At 43.2% G+C, this 18347-nt stretch overlaps 1 protein-coding gene across 2 annotated transcripts in view; it reads right to left on the bottom strand.

Annotated features, from left to right (window-relative positions):
- The window catches only part of phlpp1 (PH domain and leucine rich repeat protein phosphatase 1), an 83411-nt gene that overhangs the window by 11491 nt on the left and 53573 nt on the right, over positions 1 to 18347 (bottom strand). For both annotated transcript variants that reach the window (XM_039004027.1, XM_039004028.1), the window contains exons 2-8: positions 13809 to 14005; positions 10764 to 10889; positions 10096 to 10244; positions 7584 to 7730; positions 4142 to 4369; positions 2585 to 2787; positions 2247 to 2307 (exon numbers count right to left, since the gene is read on the bottom strand). In XM_039004027.1, the coding sequence (XP_038859955.1) occupies positions 2247 to 2307; positions 2585 to 2787; positions 4142 to 4369; positions 7584 to 7730; positions 10096 to 10244; positions 10764 to 10889; positions 13809 to 14005 (1111 nt within the window). The remainder of the gene's footprint in view (positions 1 to 2246; positions 2308 to 2584; positions 2788 to 4141; positions 4370 to 7583; positions 7731 to 10095; positions 10245 to 10763; positions 10890 to 13808; positions 14006 to 18347) is intronic.

Here is an 18347-nt window from a genome sequence, read left to right as displayed (position 1 = left end):
CACACACACACACAGTTGAAGTCGGAAGTTTACTTACACTTAGGTTGGAGTCATTAAAACTCGTTTTTCAAACACTCCACAAATTTCTTCTTAACAAACTATAGTTTTGGCAAGTAGGTTAGGACATCTACTTTGTGCATGACACAAGTCATTTTTCAACCAATTGTTTACAGACAGAATATTTTACTTAATCACAATTCCAGTGGGTCAGAAGTTTACATACACTAAGTTGACTGTGCCTTTAAACAGCTTGGAAAATTCCCGAAAATGATGTCATGGCTTTAGAAGCGTCTGATAGGCTAATTGACATAATTTCAGTCAATTGGAGGTGTACCTGTGGATGTATGTCAAGGCCTACCTTCAAACTCAGTGCCTCTTTGCTTGACATCATGGGAAAATCAAAAGAAATCAGCCAAGACCTCAGAAAAAAATTGTAGACCTCCACAAGTCTGGTTGATCCTTGGGAGCAATTTCCAAATGCCTGAAGGTAACACGTTCATCTGTACAAACAATAGTACGCAAGTATAAACACCATGGGACCACACAGCCATCATTCCGCTCAGGAAGGAGACACGTTCTGTCTCCTAGAGATGAACGTACTTTGGTGCGAAAAGTGCAAATCAATCCCAGAACAACAGCAAAGGACCTTGTGAAGATGCTGGAGGAAACAGGTACAAAAGTATCTATATCCACAGTAAAACGAGTCCTATATCGACATAACCTGAAAGGCCGCTCAGCAAGGAAGAAGCCTGCTCCAAAACCGCCATAAAAAAGCCTGACTACGGTTTGCAACTGCACATGGAGACAAAGACGGTACTTTTTGGAGAAATGTCCTCTGGTCTGATGAAACAAAAATAGAACAGTTTGGCCATAATGACCATCGTTATGTTTGGAGGAAAAAGGGGGAGGCTTGCAAGCCAAAGAACACCATCCCAACTGTGAAGCACAGAGGTGGCAGCATCATGTTGTGGGGGTGCATTGCTGCAGGAGGGACTGGTGCACTTCACAAAATTGATGGCACCATGAGGAAGGAATATTAGGTGGATATATTGAAGCAACATCTCAAGACACCAGTCAGGAAGTTAAAGCTTGGTCGCAAATGGGTCTTCCAAATGGACAATGACCTCAAGCATACTTCCAAAGTTATGGCAAAATGGCTTAAGGACAACAAAGTTAAGGTATTGGAGTGGCCATCACAAAGCCCTGACCTCAATCTTGTAGAAAATTTGTGGGGAGAACTGAAAAAGAGTGTGCGAGCAAGGAGGCCCACAAACCTGACTCAGTTACACCAGCTCTGTCAGGAGGAATGGGCCAAAATTCACAAAATTTATTCTGGGAAGCTTGTGGAAGGCTAGCCAAAACGTTTGACCCAAGTTAAACAATTTAAAGGCAATGCTACCAAATACTAATTGAGTGTATGTAAACTTCTGACCCACTGGGAATGTGATGAAAGAAATAAAAGCTGAAATAAATAATTCTCTCTACTATTATTCTGACATTTCACATTCTTAAAATAAAGTGGTGATCCTAACTGACCTAAGACAGGGAATTTTTACTAGGATTAAATGTCAGGAATTGTGAAAAACTGAGATTAAATGTATTTGGCTAAGGTGTATGTAAACTTCTGACTTAAACTGTATATGTTTTAGATATGTGTTGTGTATTTGATATATGGATGCCGGGCTCACCCCCTGTTAAAATAAATATTCAATAAAATAAGTAATAGTCAACTTGAGTTCTAGTGGTAGCTTTTTTTTATGTTCTCTATTGCTATGTACTAGAAAATGTATCAATTGACCAATTTGGCCACTTGGGTACATTTGGGCAAACTCGTGAGGGACACCTGAGAGACTTCATACTAAATATTATGTAGCTCTCTCATTCTTGAATGTATGTTGTGGGCAACTTCTAAAGTATCCTTCCTATCTCAATGTATGGCCTTTCTTTTGCATTTCAAAGATGACGCAACAAATATAAAAATAGGAAACACTTTGTTTTTACCAGATCTATTGTGATATATTCTCCTACATGAATTTCACATCTCCACAAACTTCAAAGTGTTTCCTTTCCAATAGTATCAAGAATATGCATATCCTTGCTTCATGTCCAGAGCTACATGCAGTTAGATTTGGGTATGTCATTTTAGGCAGAAACTGAGATGAAGGGTCCTATCCAGAAGAGGTTTTAAGAGAGTTTGTGTATTTTCAGCAATGTTGAGTGTGTTTATATGAGGGCATTGGCCTGACCTGGAGATGTCCATGTAGGTGAGGTTGGATGGCACTGGACTGACATCTAGCTCCTGTAGATCTGTAGAAGAGAACAAGAGCACTAAACCACCAGCATGTGTGACATGACAAATGGAACCAGATACTGTAGCTAGGTAGTGACAGAGAAATGCAGTGACGGAGATTGAGAATGACACAGGCTATTTACAGATCTAGGATCAGTTTCCACTCCCCCAATCCTAACCGTAATCATTGGTGTGGAAAATTCTAAACTGACCCAAGATCAGTGTCTAGGGGCAACTTCAACCTACACTATTACAAGTACAGCAGGCATAGATGGACTCTAACTGGGGACTCACCATTGTTCTGTGCGTAGACAGCCTTGAGCATAGAGCCCTTGGCCTTGAGGGTGACAATGTGGTTCCTCTCACAGTGGAGGACCTCCAGGTGGAGGAACAGGGAGGCATCCAGCTCCTCCAGCCCGTTGTCACGCACATCCAGCTGGGTCACGTGTCTCAGCAGGTCTGGCTCGTCTGGAACCACCACCCGGATCTTATTCAGCCTGATGGCACAGAGGTCAGAGCTCTCTCATAACTGTACAGTAGGCAGTATGGTCCGTAGCATAATTAACCCTCCGGACACAGACGTCAGATCAAAATCAATGTCTGTATGGATGGATACTTGATCGAGTTGTCAACCGAAGTGAATTCGATTTGAAATCAACTTTGATGACAGGTTGTTATTTTGTGGTTGACACCTGAGTTTTATTGAAATTAACACATTGATTCAATATCTCCAATCTCCAATAGATGGTCTGATATTTCATATAGGATGTGTGACTTAACAAAGGTACTGAGGTCTCCTCTGCTATACTTTAGGTTTAAGGTCTGACCTCAACGGCCCTATCACTGTGTATTCACCATCAGGGTTACTCATTAACTGACCTGACACTTGGCACATTTCTAGGTATTTTTGTACAAGACTGGAAAAAGCTGCACCCACCGACAAAAAGAACAGAACAGACCACATCTCACCATCATCATCTCTATCTACACTCATGTGTGATCTTTGGTCCTGAGCTTGAGAACATGATCTAGAGAAAATAGACATTATCTCCTAACACTGTGAGGAGTGATGTATTAAGTAGACAAATAATGTTAAGTCACTCAAGGCCTGCTCTTTGCCAAGCAGGAGGGAGAACACCGCTCTAGTAATAATTACGAGACTTTCCAAACTGACTCTGTTTAGCCTGGTTCCAAGCTAACGGTCTGTTTAGCCTGGTTCTTTTCCAAGCTAATTGTCTGTTTAGCGTGGTTCTGTTCCATACTGAATGTTTGTTTAGCCTGATTCTGTGAGATCATCTGATCCTAGATCTGTGGTTAAAGGCAACATGTACCTTGACTTCTGTGTCTTTGCCTGTTTAATCTGGTTCTGTCCCATACCGACTGTCTGTTTAGCCTGGTTCTGTTTCATAGTGACTGTCTGTTTGTCTGGTTTTCGACTCATACAGTATAGCTTCCTCTCAGTTTGAGTTTTGCAATAGAGAGATACTGTAACTCCAGTCAAACGTGTCTACACATGGATGGGATTATAAGCATTGTGTGATTGGATTGTGACCAAAATCAGTGAGATGAAATGTTTCCCACCAGGTGTTTAGACGTGATTCTGGCTAGGTATACATTGTGATCAGATCATAAGACGCTTGGTGTTCATCTTGTGACCAAGTCTCTATGCATCTGCCATTACTGTACATGCAATGGGAAAAAATGGGACACCAGATGGTTTGGGCTGGGTGCAAAGCCTGTTATCTGCTTGTTATGAGGATACACTGTGACTGGAGATAGGATCTGAATAAAGAGTGCAAGAGTGTCTCTGCCTGCTTGCCTGTCTGTCTGTCTATCTATCTAGCCACATACCGTAGGTCGACATGTTTGAACCGGAGCAGTCTGAAGCTCTGCAGCACCAGTGTGTCCAGGCTGTTTCCAGCCATACACAGTCTCTCCATGGAGGTCAGCCGCTCCAGCACCTGGGGCACGTGGCTAAATTGGTTGAAGGACAGGCCCAGGTAGCCCAGTCTCTGGAGAGAGCCCAGCTCACTGGGTAACTCACTCAGACAGTTACCGTCCAGGAGAAACGTCTGCAGACTGAAGAGAGGGAGAGAGAAAGAGAGAGAGACGGGAGGGAGAGCATGGTGTGAGTAGACAGCACTTTAACTTCATGTGAAAAACTTCTAATGCATCAGAATGACTCTGCACATAGAAGCCTTATATAGTTCAGAGAGGGCGCTGGTGCCCCCAGCTTTACAAAGTTAGGAGCACAACATAACATTTAGGAGCACCAGAAAATAATAATAAATGTTTTATTTGATTGCATGTAGCCTCTATTAGGCTTATACTGTATGAATTAAAGCTACTTTTGAAGTACACGTTGTACCCTAGAATCATATATGTAACCCTGTACAGACATTTGTGTATCACAAGCACTATTTATATATTGAGATGCATTACATTGAAAATTGAACACTGTCTCTTTAAGAAAGTCAAGTTTGTGAGTGACAATATCCAAGAGATCTGTCATTCATTAATTTCCTATGACAGAGAGGAAGAGGCAAAGCGAGAGGGTTTACTCTGCCCAAAATCTGTTCATGAAAATAAGTCCACGAAGTGAGCAATTTTTGTATGGAGGACGATGAGTGTCGAACTTGGGCAACAAAACATGTAATCTCTAATTTTCTACGTGAACCTTATTTGATCGAATAGAAGTTTCATAATGGTTAGGTTGTTACGAATGCACTGATTTAAGGGGACGCACGTGGCATTTCAGAAACTTTATATCCGAGTTGTGCTGATTGTTCACACGCGTATCTGCCCTCTCATTTGCTATAATGGTCCCACCTGATCTCGACTCCTCCCGCCTGCGGGCACACGAGTATCTTGTCAATATAATATAACATCTTTGGCAATGATATGATGATTGGTCTCCTGAAGGAGCAATCCCAGACTTTCTAAACCCAAAGGCGCAACATGGTGAGATTTCTAGGAACGCTTAGAAACACACAAAGCCGACTTGAGTTTGAGAAGTGAAAAATTGTTCCTTGTTTATTTTCTCGAAATGTAATTGCACTCTAGAGTCGAGACAATGTCTTAAGTTGTAGAACACGTTATTACTCCAACCTTGTGAAAGTGACAAACTGACACGTTTTCATTTTCAGGAGCTAGCTTTATATCGAAGGATTGCCTTTGCTTTGACGGCCTGCACATGCGTAGTTCGGCGCGAGACGACCGTTTAGGGCTGTCTCCGACAAATAAAAATATTGGTCGACCGAGAGTCGTCTGTTCTTAGGACCAATTTAACATTTCAAACGTATATTTTTCCATATAGACACATCCAATGTGTTTCAATCAAATCAACTATATGCACTGAGCTTGTCTGATGCTTTAAGCGCACTGTATGATGAAATAATTAAGACACAAATGACATTATCTTAATTATTTCATCATACAGTGCGCCAATATTTTTCTTGGGAGTCCGACCGCAATTGATTTGATTGTGCTGGGTGGCGCTCAGACTTGCTGCGCTGTGTTAAAAAAAAAATGACAGCGAGTGACTGTGTTACTAGCACCGGTTGTCTTTCTCCTCCGTGCTGCAGCGACCACCACATAACAGCAACATCGCGCTGTCCGTGTTGCACATCAATTTCTGACTGAAACGTTCTGTTACTGAAATCCCTAATTTAAGAGAACACACAATTTTGTGATTCAAAATGTGTAAAAAAAAATCGACCAAGATCCACAAAAAAGGACCGTGTGCATGTTAAGTAAAATAACAACCCAATGTTTATTCCAGGTCAAATTAGCTGGCAACAGCAAGCTAGCTTGCTACATGTATATGCATGGTTCATATGTGTTTCGACCTGTCTCCAAATGAATATAGTTGGTTCAGAGTTCGTTTTGACATTTCAACTTCAACCTGCGTGTCCTGATGACGTCTGGTGTGGATGGACAAAATCAACGTGTAAATGGGGTCAGCCCTATGACCATTAGACCCGAATGCGTTTTTCTGCGCATGAGCTTAGCTAGCCAATGTCGCCATGACATCGCCTACAAGCGCTAGAGGGAATTTTTATTGAAGAAGCAGTTTCTGCCCATCTTCATACTGTTCTGTCTTTGCTATCACTTTTTCTTTCTGTGCCCCACATGTTTGGATGTACTGGTAAAGTAACCAGGTTGTTAACTAAGAAGCTAAAGCAGTAACATGACTGAACAAGGTGTAAAATAATGCCCAGGAGTAGTTTTAGAACGGCCCGCAACATGGTTTATGAATGTGAAACGCAGCCCGACAATCCACTGACTATAGGAAGAAAAAAACATTGCGCTGGTAATATGGGTCATATCTTTTTAAATGTTTGCGCTAGAAACAATCTGTTTTCTTTTTGGTAATGGTGCAGCCTTCACAGTAACACCTTTTCTCTAGGGCACTCTGGAACAACGGTTCAGCGAAGCCTAATCATTACAACAATTATTATATGGGTAAAATGTTTTCTCGCACTGGTGCTCCCAAAATGTCAGGCCGCACAGCAAAATATATAGGATTATATGCGACCAAAATGGTCGCACTTTAGAGCCCTAAGTACAAATCAGTTCAGCTTTTTCTGACATTTCTCTGTTCTTTCAGGAGTCCCTGTCCAATGCATGGTGATCAAGTACAATCAAAAGAGCTTCATTACAAACTGTTAAGTCCCTTTTGAACACCGTTCTTCACCACATTCTGATACTAAGGTCAATCTCGCTACAGCCAGTAGGTGGCAGCATTAGCATTGAGGCCGAGAGGGCTTATTGGGGAAGCCACAGGCTGTATTCCAGATCCTTCCATCATATGTGAGGAGAGGAGAGGTGCTCAGCTATGCTGCTGCTGAGAGGAGGCACGCATCACCTTATCACAGTTTCTCTCTCCTGTCCTAGATTAATGCCCCACTCTGAACTACTATCACTTTTCCTCTGTCAGATCATCAGACAATAACTAACGTCTTAAATATTTATTTTATTTCATATATTCATAACATTTCAGATAGCCTCCTGACTGTGTCTGGAGTAGATAGAAACTGCCCCTAACCACTGATACAGGGTCAGATATGTCGTCTTCTTTAGGAGGTTAGGGGTGAGGTCATCTGATCCTAGAACTGTGGTTAAGGGTGACATCTACCTCGACATCTATGTATATTCCCTAATATCACCCCATGAAGTTAACTCCGCAGGCTCTGGTCTGAAGCAGCACACACTATGGGAAATAGGGTGCCATGGGAAGCAGCCTGTGTCTCTGTATATGCCCCCTGACCCCTAGACACTTCCTGAATCTTACTTGGTCATGGATCCCACAGCTTGGTCCACATTGGTCAGGTAGTTACAGCTGAGGTTGACCTCGGTGAGGGTGGAGATGTCACAGATGGCCATGGGGAACTGACCCAGCTGGTTATTAGACAGGTTGAGGCTCCGCAAACGAGAGAACCTGTCAGAGATATAGAAGAGAGGGGTGGTGGTGAGAGGAGAGCGATAAAGAGATGTGGGTAGAGAGAAAGAAGAGTTAGTCTCAATGTCAGTGGTCTAACTCAATGTCAGTGGTCTGACTCAATGTCAGTGGTCTGACTCAATGTCAGTGGTCTGACTCAATGTCAGTGGTCTGACTCAATGTCAGTGGTCTAACTCAATGTCAGTGGTCTGACTCAACAGTTGAAAGGAAAATAGAAACAGAACCTTCAGCACATCATAGTGGAAACCTTCACATTGTCATGTTGAGAACAAGCAGAGCGTGTTGTCAGTAGCAACATCAGAGGCAAGTGGCATTTGGCTTAGTGTCCTATAGTAGATCGGTGACCTTCAGTCAACTCATCCCTAGGGGACAGGGGAGGATGCATAACCCACCCCTCATGGGCCGTTTGCCATGTTAGCATCAAAGCTGATAACCTCACAGACAAGTCTGCTGCCTTTTAGTCTGGTAATGCATTCAATTGCTCACACACACCCACAAACAAATACATCCACATGCTCGCAGGCAGGCATGCACACACGTGCACACACACACATGCTCGCAGGCAGGCAGGCACACCCTTCATCATTTGTTAGGAGGAAAAGGGAAGCTAGATGACAGGGGTACTGATTTGCATGGCCATTTAATTCCAGCTAAGTGAGGGAGGCCAGGAGGCTGGGACAGAGAGGAAGAGAGAGAGAGAAAAGAAACTACCTGTGTTGATTCATCATCTCACACCATCTATTTTCATTCCTCTCGCTCTCTCTCTCTCCACTATTGTATATACCATACTCATTAGTACAAAACTGTCTGTGTCTGACCAGCAGGGATGCTCTGTAGCAATTAAACTCTCATACATAAACAACCACATCTTTTTAGCTCCAAACTAGCAGCTTTTCATCTGTCATGTCTGTCTTTTAAATGGTAATTATCCCCAGAATATGAAACAGCAGATGATTATGATATGCCAGAGCCTCATTTCATCTTGAACCTGTTGGTCCTGGCACATACAGATGTTCTCTCATCATTTGATCACTCCGTTGTTGTAACAGGAAATGCAAACTTGTAGTATATTAAAGGCTTCTAAAGTTTCCAATTTTCACTTAATTGTCAGACTTGATTTGCCCTAACAAAAAATGTATCAACCCCTACAAAAATGTCCATGAGTTATTATCCACATAATAATTCACATTTCCTGTTGCTGCAAGATTATTTTCCTGCTGGTCAAATGAAGAGGTCAAATGATGAGAGCAAATGTGTATTCAGAGTCGGAAGGGCAAATGCACACACTACTCTAATCTGCAATGATCAAACAGGAACCCACTGTTTCAGGATTCTCCAGGCCCCAATTCTGCAGCCTTCAACCAACCTCTCTTACACACACACACACACACACACACACACACACACACTCTTTCTGTCTCACACATACACAACCCAAAATACTCTCTCACACATACATACAATGCCCCACTCTGCTCTTCTCTCAGAGTACAAGGACACGCACGTGCAGTTAAATGGCAAATCATCTTCTGGCTAGCATCCTAAAATGGGCTGTGACTGGTGTGTGTGTGTGCACGCACACACACACACACACTGTACAGTACGTCTTGGCTGTATGCTTTAATGTGGGGCTAGCCACTGCCGAGTCTATTCCGGTTTTCAGGGGAAATGGAAAGAGAGCCTGGACGTGACTTTGGCTTTTGGACGTTAATAAGGTGACACTCCATTTTAACTCCTCCTTCACATTTACTGGATTGGTTGGACAGTGCAGGACCTTCCCAGACATTTTTTTTCTTCATGTCTCTTCACGTTTCTTCAGACCAGTATGTGGGGGATCTACTTTCAGGTGTTTCTTTTACGCCTGCTATGTTAGGTTAATCTGGGGCCAGATGGTGCCCTCTGAGGAGTACTGAGAGTGAAGGAGGGAGGCAGGCCATATTAAAAGCCTCCCTGCAGAGGCAGACAGGTCTGGGCTACTCTAGTAGACAAACCAACCCAACTAGGCCCTGTCCTGACCAACCCAGCTCAGGCCAGCCTTACCCTGCCCAGCTCTACTAGGTCTTGTCCTAAGCCAACTGACACTTCCCTTCTCACTGACTGACACTACCCTATTCATTCATCTTAAGCCCAGCACTATTCTGACAATTCCACTCCAATTTAGGCTAGTCCAGTGTAGTCGAGCACAGTCTAGCTCCAGCCCTAAGTTATTGTGGTCCAGCCAAACCATGCTATACCCAGATCCGTCAAGGCAGTGCAACCTTACCAGGCCAAGCCTAGTACCAGGCCATAAAACCCATCTCATATAATTCTAGCCCAGACCTTTCCCCTGGATGGTACCACCTACCTCTGTAGCTGGTGTAGACGGTGGTCTGTGGGGAGGAAGTTGTGTTTGAGGTTGAGGTGGGTGAGGTCCTGGCTGTAGAAGAGGTTGGGAGGCAGCTGCTCCAGACTGCAGCAGGACAAGTCCACAGAGTTGATCCTCTGGGACACCATCTGACCCACCGGGGGAGGGGAGAGAAAGAAAGGGAAACCTGGTGTCAAACATGATTATCTCGACTGCTGGGATGTGTGTGTCAAGCTTTTTAAAATGAGAAAGTCAGGAAGTCAACCGTGAGTGAGACCGGACCAAACAGGCCACATACTATCTACTGCACATCTTCTGCTATCTGTCATAGTGGCCCATCCTACACCTACTGAATACTTAGTCCAGTTCCACAATACTCCCCATACTGAACATGATTAACTAGCTACTCTACAGCCGGTGATTTGTGCTTGTGCCACTCCTCCTAGTTCCAGGTTCTATTCTGAGTGTTCCCCTGGGCTTCCATGACATGCTCGTCCCTGATAATATTTAGAAAATAGGTTTCCTGGCTTTGGCCTACATCACTTTGGATGAGGAAGAGGAGAGATCATGAGAGAGTGAGCATATATGTGTTACACCTCTGGAAGCTATTGTGCATCTCATATTGTGCCACTCAGAGCTGTACTCCTCTTCACACTGTGTGAATGTACCTTGGCTGCGTGTCTGTGCCAGCGCAGGTGTTCAGTGAAGTTGTCAAAGCTGACATAGTAGGTCTGGCTCTGGGGCCCTGCTGAGCTGAACGCCAGGGAGTGGCTGTGCTTCTTCACCTCCTCCACCTGCACACACATCGTTGGGGCAAGAGAAAACACACACACACCTTCAGGGTAAGACATACAGCTGAATTCGGATGTTTACAGACTTAGGTTGGAGTCATTAAAACTCGTTTTTCAACCACTCCACAAATTTCTTCTTAACAAACTATCGTTATGGCAAGTCGGTTAGGACATCTACTTTGTGCATGACACAAGTAATTTTTCCAACAATTGTTTACAGACAGATTATTTCACTTATAATTCATTGTATCACAATTCCAGTATGTCAGAAGTTTACATACACTAAGTTGACTGTGCCTTTAAACAGCTTGGAAAATTCCAGAAAATGATGTCATGGCTTTAGAAGCTTCTGATAGGCTAATTGACATCATTTGAGTCAATTGGAGGTGTACCTGTGGATGTATTTCAAGGCCTACCTTCAAACTCAGTGCCTCTTTGCTTGACATCATGGGAAAATCAAAAGAAATCAGCCAAGACCTCAGAAAAATTGTAGACCTCCACAAGTCTGGTGTATCCTTGGAAGCAATTTCCAAACGCCTGAAGGTACCACGTTCATCTGTACAAACAATAGTACGCAAGTATAAACACTATGGGACCACGCAGCCGTCATACCGCTCAGGAAGGAGACACGTTCTGTCTCCTAGAGATGAACGTACTTTGGTGCGAAAAGTGCAAATCAATCCCAGAACAGCAGCAAAGGACCTTGTGAAGATGCTGAAGGAAACGGGTACAAAAGTATCTATATCCACAGTAAAACGAGTCCTATATCAACATAACCTGAAAGGCCGCTCAGCAAGGAAGAAGCCACTGCTCCAAAACCAACATAAAAAAGCCAGACTACGGTTTGCAACTGCACATGGGGACAAAGATTGTACTTTTTGGAGAAATGTCCTCTGGAGTGATGAAACAAAAATAGAACTGTTTGGCCATAATGACCATCGTTATGTTTGGAGGAAAAAGGGGGAGGCTTGCAAGCGAAGAACACCATCCCAACCGTGAGGCACGGGGGTGGGGGTGCATTGCTGCAGGAGGGACTGGTGCACTTCACAAAATAGATGGCATTATGAGGAAGAACAATTATGTGGATATATTGAAGCAACATCAAGACATCAGTCAGGAAGTTAAAGCTTAGTCGCAAATGGGTCTTCCAAATGGATAATGTCCCCAAGCATACTTCCAAAGTTGTGGCAAAATGGCTTAAGGATAACAAAGTCAAGGTATTGGAGTGGCCATCACAAAGCACTGACCTCAATCCTATAGCTAATGTGTGGGCAGAACTGAAAAAGTGTGCGCGAGCAAGGAGGCCTACAAACCTGACTCAGTTACACCAGCTCTGTCAGGAGGAATGGGCCAAAATTCACCCAACTTATTGTGGGAAGTTTGTGGAAAGCTAACCGAAACGTTTGACCCAAGTTAAACAATTTAAAGGCAATGCTACCAAATACTAATTGAGTGTATGTAAACTTCTGACCCAATGGGAATGTGATGAAAGAAATAAAAGCTGAAATAAATCATTCTCTCGACTATTATTCTGACATTTCACATTCTTAAAATAAAGTGGTGATCCTAACTGACCTAAAACAGGGAATTTCTACTAGGATTAGATGTCAGGAATTGTGAAAAACTGAGTTTAAATGTATTTGGCTAAGGTGTATGTACACTTCCGACTTCAACTGTACACTCAATGTAAGATAAACAGAAGATGAACAGACATTTGTATAACCATTGGCTGAAAACAAATAGAGTTAGACAAGACATAAGACAACATACACACCTTTTTAGGTTTAGACACACAAGATACACATCTTTAGGGCCACTGACTGAACAAAGAACACACACAGACGCCCACACTGAGGTAGAGATCATTTGTGTGACTGTTCTTGTCTATCAGTGTACCAGTGTTTTGTTATTTGTCATGTTTTTATTGTGGACCCAAGGAAGAGTAACTGCTGTTTCGGCAAAAGCTAATGGGGATCCGAATAAACCAATAATAACCCAGGGACTTTTCAGTAAACCAGACAATCCCTATTTTAGAATCTCTTCTATGTTACAGATCATGGTTCCGTTTAGTGACATCAGCAGCAGGGATTAAGATGTTCATATTAAATGGCCTTAGTTTGCAATTTTCCATCAAGCGTAAAAATAGACACACACGAACATGTATGCACATGCAGATAGGATTATAATTGCATGCGCAAACACACACATACTGTACATGCACACACACACACACACACACACACTGTGGAGGTGAATGGTGATCTAGAGGTTGTCTTGTGCATGACATGATGTTTAAGCTGTGGATGTGGTGGGATGTGGACAGTCCTTTGTATAGCTAGCTACAGTGTGAGGCAGGCTGATCGAAAGACTCTTTCAGGAGGGCCCTTAGGGCTTATTCAATGGGCCTGTCTATCCTTCCCTGCTGCTGATACACAGCCATAAAGGGATAACAGTCATTAACCAACGACTACCTCCCTAATTCCCCTTTTGGAATGAGAAATGCCAAGCCAGAAAATGTATTTATAGGGATCCAGCCTAAACTAGGCAGAACCACGATAATACTTTTAAATTGGAAGACAAGGTGAATAGGCTGAGAATTCATTGAGGGTATAGAGTACTTCATCATGTGGGGAAAACAGATAAGAAATAAGACGTTGGAAGAGTTAACATTGATTTGCAATGATGGCTTATTGGCCCTTCACCAGGATTCTGTCCCTGAGTTGATTAAAGACTGTTGATTTATCTCTATGATTGCACACTGATGACACAAGAATGAAGACAAATGGAAATGGAATAGGAAAGTTGGTGAGGACACAGTAAAGGGAGGTTTGTTGAAACTTTGTGATTCTACTGAATGGGTATGTCTATTCTAGTCATTCTATTCCTATGGTGTCAAGAACAGCAGTCCGTGTCTTACTGTACCTTTCCTCCGATGAGGGGCAGGATGTGCATCTTGCCCGTGTGGCTGTCTTTGACGGAGGAGACGATGAGGCAGGTGCCACACAGGATGACCTGGCGTCTGGTCCACCGGTTTACTGGTAGCAGGAGTTTCCCTTTGCGGACGTTATAGGTCCCCGACAGCTGCACACGCTCCGAGCTCTCAATGCTGTGGGGCTTCCCTGGAACGTACACAAGGAGAGGGAGTTAGCATAGTTAGCATCCAGCTAACTTAAAACACAGGTGAGGGGGATACAGTTAGCATTGTTAGCATCCAGCTAACTCAAAACAGGGCCAGTAGCACAGAGACCTGAGTACTGCCTCAGTACCTAAAGTATCTATTAGCCTGATGCTAATAAAGTGACATAGTAATAATTTATTACTATAAAGAAAAATAATAATAATAATTTTGTGTATGTACATACAGTACATAGAATATACACTGAGTGTACAAAACATTAAGGACACCTGCTCTTTCCATGCCATAGACTGACCAGGTGAACGCTATGATCCCTTATTGATGTCACCTGTTAAATCCACTTCAATCGGTGTAGATAAAGGGGAGGAGACAGGTTAAGAAGGATCTTTAAGCCTTGAGACAATCGAGACATGGATTGTGTATGTGTGCCATTCAGAGGTTGAATGGGCAAGACATAAATATTTAAGTGCCTTTGAACGGAGTATGGTAGTAGGTGCCACTGGTTTGTCTCAAGAACTGCAACGCTGCTGGGTTTTTCACACTCAACAGTTCCCATGTGTATCAAGAATGGTCCACCACCTTAAGGACATCCAGCCAACTTGTCACAACTGTTGGAAGCATTGAAGTCAACATGGGCCAGCATCCCTGTGGAACGCTTTTGACACATTGTAGAGTCCATGCCCCGACTAATTGAGGCTGTAAAAAGGGTATGCAACTCAATATTAGGAAGGTGTCCTTAATGTTTTGTACACTCAGTATATATTCTCACTCTGAGTGTTTTTACTCTGTATTTACTCTGTACTCTCTAAGCACAGTCAACACTGAGATATTAATAGTTTAATAGTGTAGCAGCCTAAAGCTCAGCACACAGTCAACACAATGCTGGGTTAGCATAAGCACTGAACACAGTCAGCAGCATAAAGACTCTGTCTGAGGCCACCCTCTGTTAGCATTTGGCGCTGAATAGCTTTTTCCCCCCAACAGTGATAGTCAGATTATAGATCGGATGATGACAGGTGCTCTACTCTACTTCAACACTAATTTGTTCTATCAGTCTTTGAGCTGTCTTTATTCCTTTCATAAATCCATCCATCTGTTCATTTCCCCCCTGTGACTCTCACTCTCATAGAACCCTTTTTTTCTAAGAGGGAAAGGGCTAGAGAGAGATGGTAGTGTCATACTACGAGGTAAGTACTAACTAAGTACCAGGACAAGCTCTTACAGCTTTGAATAATTCAACTCAGGTCTCTTACATGCTGACTGTAACACAGGAGGCTGCTGTACAGACTAACACAGGAGGCTGCTGTACAGACTAACACAGGAGACTGCTGTACAGACTAACACAGGAGACTGCTGTACAGACTAACACAGGAGGCTGCTGTACAGACTAACACAGGAGACTGCTGTACAGACTAACACAGGAGACTGCTGTACAGACTAACACAGGAGACTGCTGTACAGACTAACACAGGAGACTGCTGTACAGACTAATAATGTGTTATATTGTAGATATGTAGTGGTAGTGTGTAATAATGTGTTATGTGTTGTTTTATTGGATGTTATTGTGATTGGACCCCAGGATTCAGAATAAAAAACATATACAAAAATACTGAAGTAGCCTTGATATTGTGAGAGATCAAGGGGAACATTTAAAGGTATATTCAAACTAAGGTTGAAAAATTCATTCACTGAGGAAGAGCTCATGTTCTGAAAAACAAACTATGAGAAAAGGGCAAAATAGTTTGAATAATGAGCTACTGTGATGAGCATGTTTTCCCTCTGCATCATTACTATTCAGTGACCTTAACTCAATTCTTTGATCTCGTTTTCAGGCTGAAATCAAATCAATAACCTACTTTTCAAATGGACATCTGCCTGGTAAAATACTGAGCGTGTGGTAAAGTACAGTACAGAGGTAGTGTTCCAGTAACTCACTAGCTGGGGTTTACAGGTCAGAAGTGAGATGCTGTGATACACCTCACCTCTTTACAGTACAACCCAGTTCATTTTCATTATTGAGCTTTCGAGTGGGATGAGACATTGTTGGAATAAACAAATGATTTATCAGCTTTAGACTCAATATGTCACACAGTCAATCTCACTGTACTTATTAGGGCTTTACTGGAACACATTCTCTTGCACATATGCATTTGTGAAAACACACACAAACAACCCAAACCTCACACACACCCTATACACTCATGCTCAACACACACACAAAAACACACAGTCCCCACCCACCGACGCAAGCACTCACTTACTCTAATCCAGTGACAGTGGTAAACCGTCTCCATGTGCATCAGAGCTTTATTGTGGGTCTGTCTGTGTGTAGACCAGACCACTACTCTGGCTGTGTGGGGCTCCCATGTGAGCATAGGGTTTACATGGGGTCCAGGAGTGGAAACATCTTCTTGACATCCCCATTGGTGGAGGACAATATGCTAATTCAGTGGTCGCATTTAGTCTCATTCTGGAATCAAACCCACAACGCTGGTGGTGCAAGAACCATGCTCCAACCAACCAAGCCATCGGAGCAAGGACAACTGCTTCACCAGGACTGTGTGTTGCATTTGTTGTCCTAGAGTATATTCAACTGAAAGGTCGACCTTGGTGATGGAAGCAATGCAGAGGATGTGTAGGGTTCAGGTCAAAAGGACACTAGGGCCTTGGTTTTGTGTGTGGGGGGGTTTCTAGGAGTCCGTTGAAGTGCTTTGTGACGTGTGTGTGTGTGTGTGTGTGTGAGTAGGGAGTGGTGTGTGTTTGGGGTGTTCGCTGCTGGTTTCTCAGGATGGCTTCCTTCACCTTCCCCAAGCTCAGGAAAGGCCTTCGTTTCCCCTTTCCACACCAACACACACTAACTTCAAGACCCATAGCCAAACCCTACCTCGACTCACAATACGGCAAATCCAGACACATATTCATACCTTGCATGGTAATGCAGGGAGGTTTTAGCTAATCCTAGATCTTACCCGGTAACAACTTCTCATATTTAAGTGTGTAAGCCCCTCCCCTGTGTGATAACCAGGCCACTTCCCTTACCACCGCTCCTCCTCACTACACACGTATAATCAGGCTGACCTGCTAATGAAACAAGACACTGCAGCACCGACACCTCCACCACTGGGCCTGGGCATGCCGTACCACAGGGCTCTGACCCACATTACACACCACACACACACAGAAACCTGGCTGGGTGGGTGGGTGCGAATGACAACAAGCCCCACTTACTTACAATGAATGGACCGGGACAGATGAGAAATGTATTGGTAAAGTAGTGTAGAGGAGGGTTTGTGTTCAGGCTATAACCGTCTCCTGCTGCCGGGTCCTGGCTGCCTCTTACAGCAGGTTGCATCCCAAATGGCACCCTATTCCCTATATAGTGCCCTGGTCAAAAGTAGTGCACTATTGTGGGAATAGTGTGCCATTTGTGACACATCCTCTGTCCTCCTGTATGAGATTGATATGATCTGAGGTGTTGTATCAAGGCCTTTCTCACTGCTGAGGAGCGGGAGAGACGCATCACTGTCGAAGAGTGTTCAAAATAATACAGCTACTGTAGTGCATCCTTCAGAGGCTTTTTATTATCATCAAATTATGTTTGATGACTGTTGTTTTCCACCACTGACAGTGAAAAGGAGTAATGAGATTTTGAAGAAAGTAAGAAAGAGAGGAAGTGAGTAACAGCCAACATATTAGGGAGAGTGAAAAAGAGATAATGAGGCATCAAAGCCAAAGGAACTGAATAACATTAAGAAATGCTATATATGGAAGGAAAGAAGTATGGCAACCTACCAAAAAACAATTGGGCAACCACAAATTCAATCCCTTTTAGACAACCTCCTGGACAAAACATTGTAAACTTGGCAGTAGAAAACCTAAACAGTATATTTGACCTCTCAGCTTCCCTATCAAATCTAAGAATTTCAAACAGAACACAGACGAAAATTAACAACAATGACAAATGGTTTGATGAAGACTGCAAAAACCTAAAGAAATGATCAAACCTATCCAACCAAAAACATAAAGACCCAGAACCTGAGCCTACGCCTTCACTATGGTGAATCACAAACAATATAGAAATACACTACGGAAAATGAAGGATCAGCACATCAGAAATCAGCACAATGTAATTGAAGATTCCATAGACGCTAACCACTTCTGGAAAACACTAAACAAACAACATCCCTCTCTCCCGACACTATCAACATACAGCTGCCTGGTTATACGCTGCACCGGCAGGATAGAACAGCGGCATCTGGTAAGACAAGGGGCGGTGGACTATGTATTTAGTAAATAACAGCTGATGCACGATATCTAAGGAAGTC

Source organism: Salvelinus namaycush, chromosome 11, assembly GCF_016432855.1.
Source record: "Salvelinus namaycush isolate Seneca chromosome 11, SaNama_1.0, whole genome shotgun sequence".
Taxonomy (NCBI): Eukaryota; Metazoa; Chordata; class Actinopteri; order Salmoniformes; family Salmonidae; genus Salvelinus; species Salvelinus namaycush.
The sequence above is the reverse complement of the archived record's forward strand: the minus strand, read 5'-3'. Positions and strand labels throughout refer to the sequence as shown.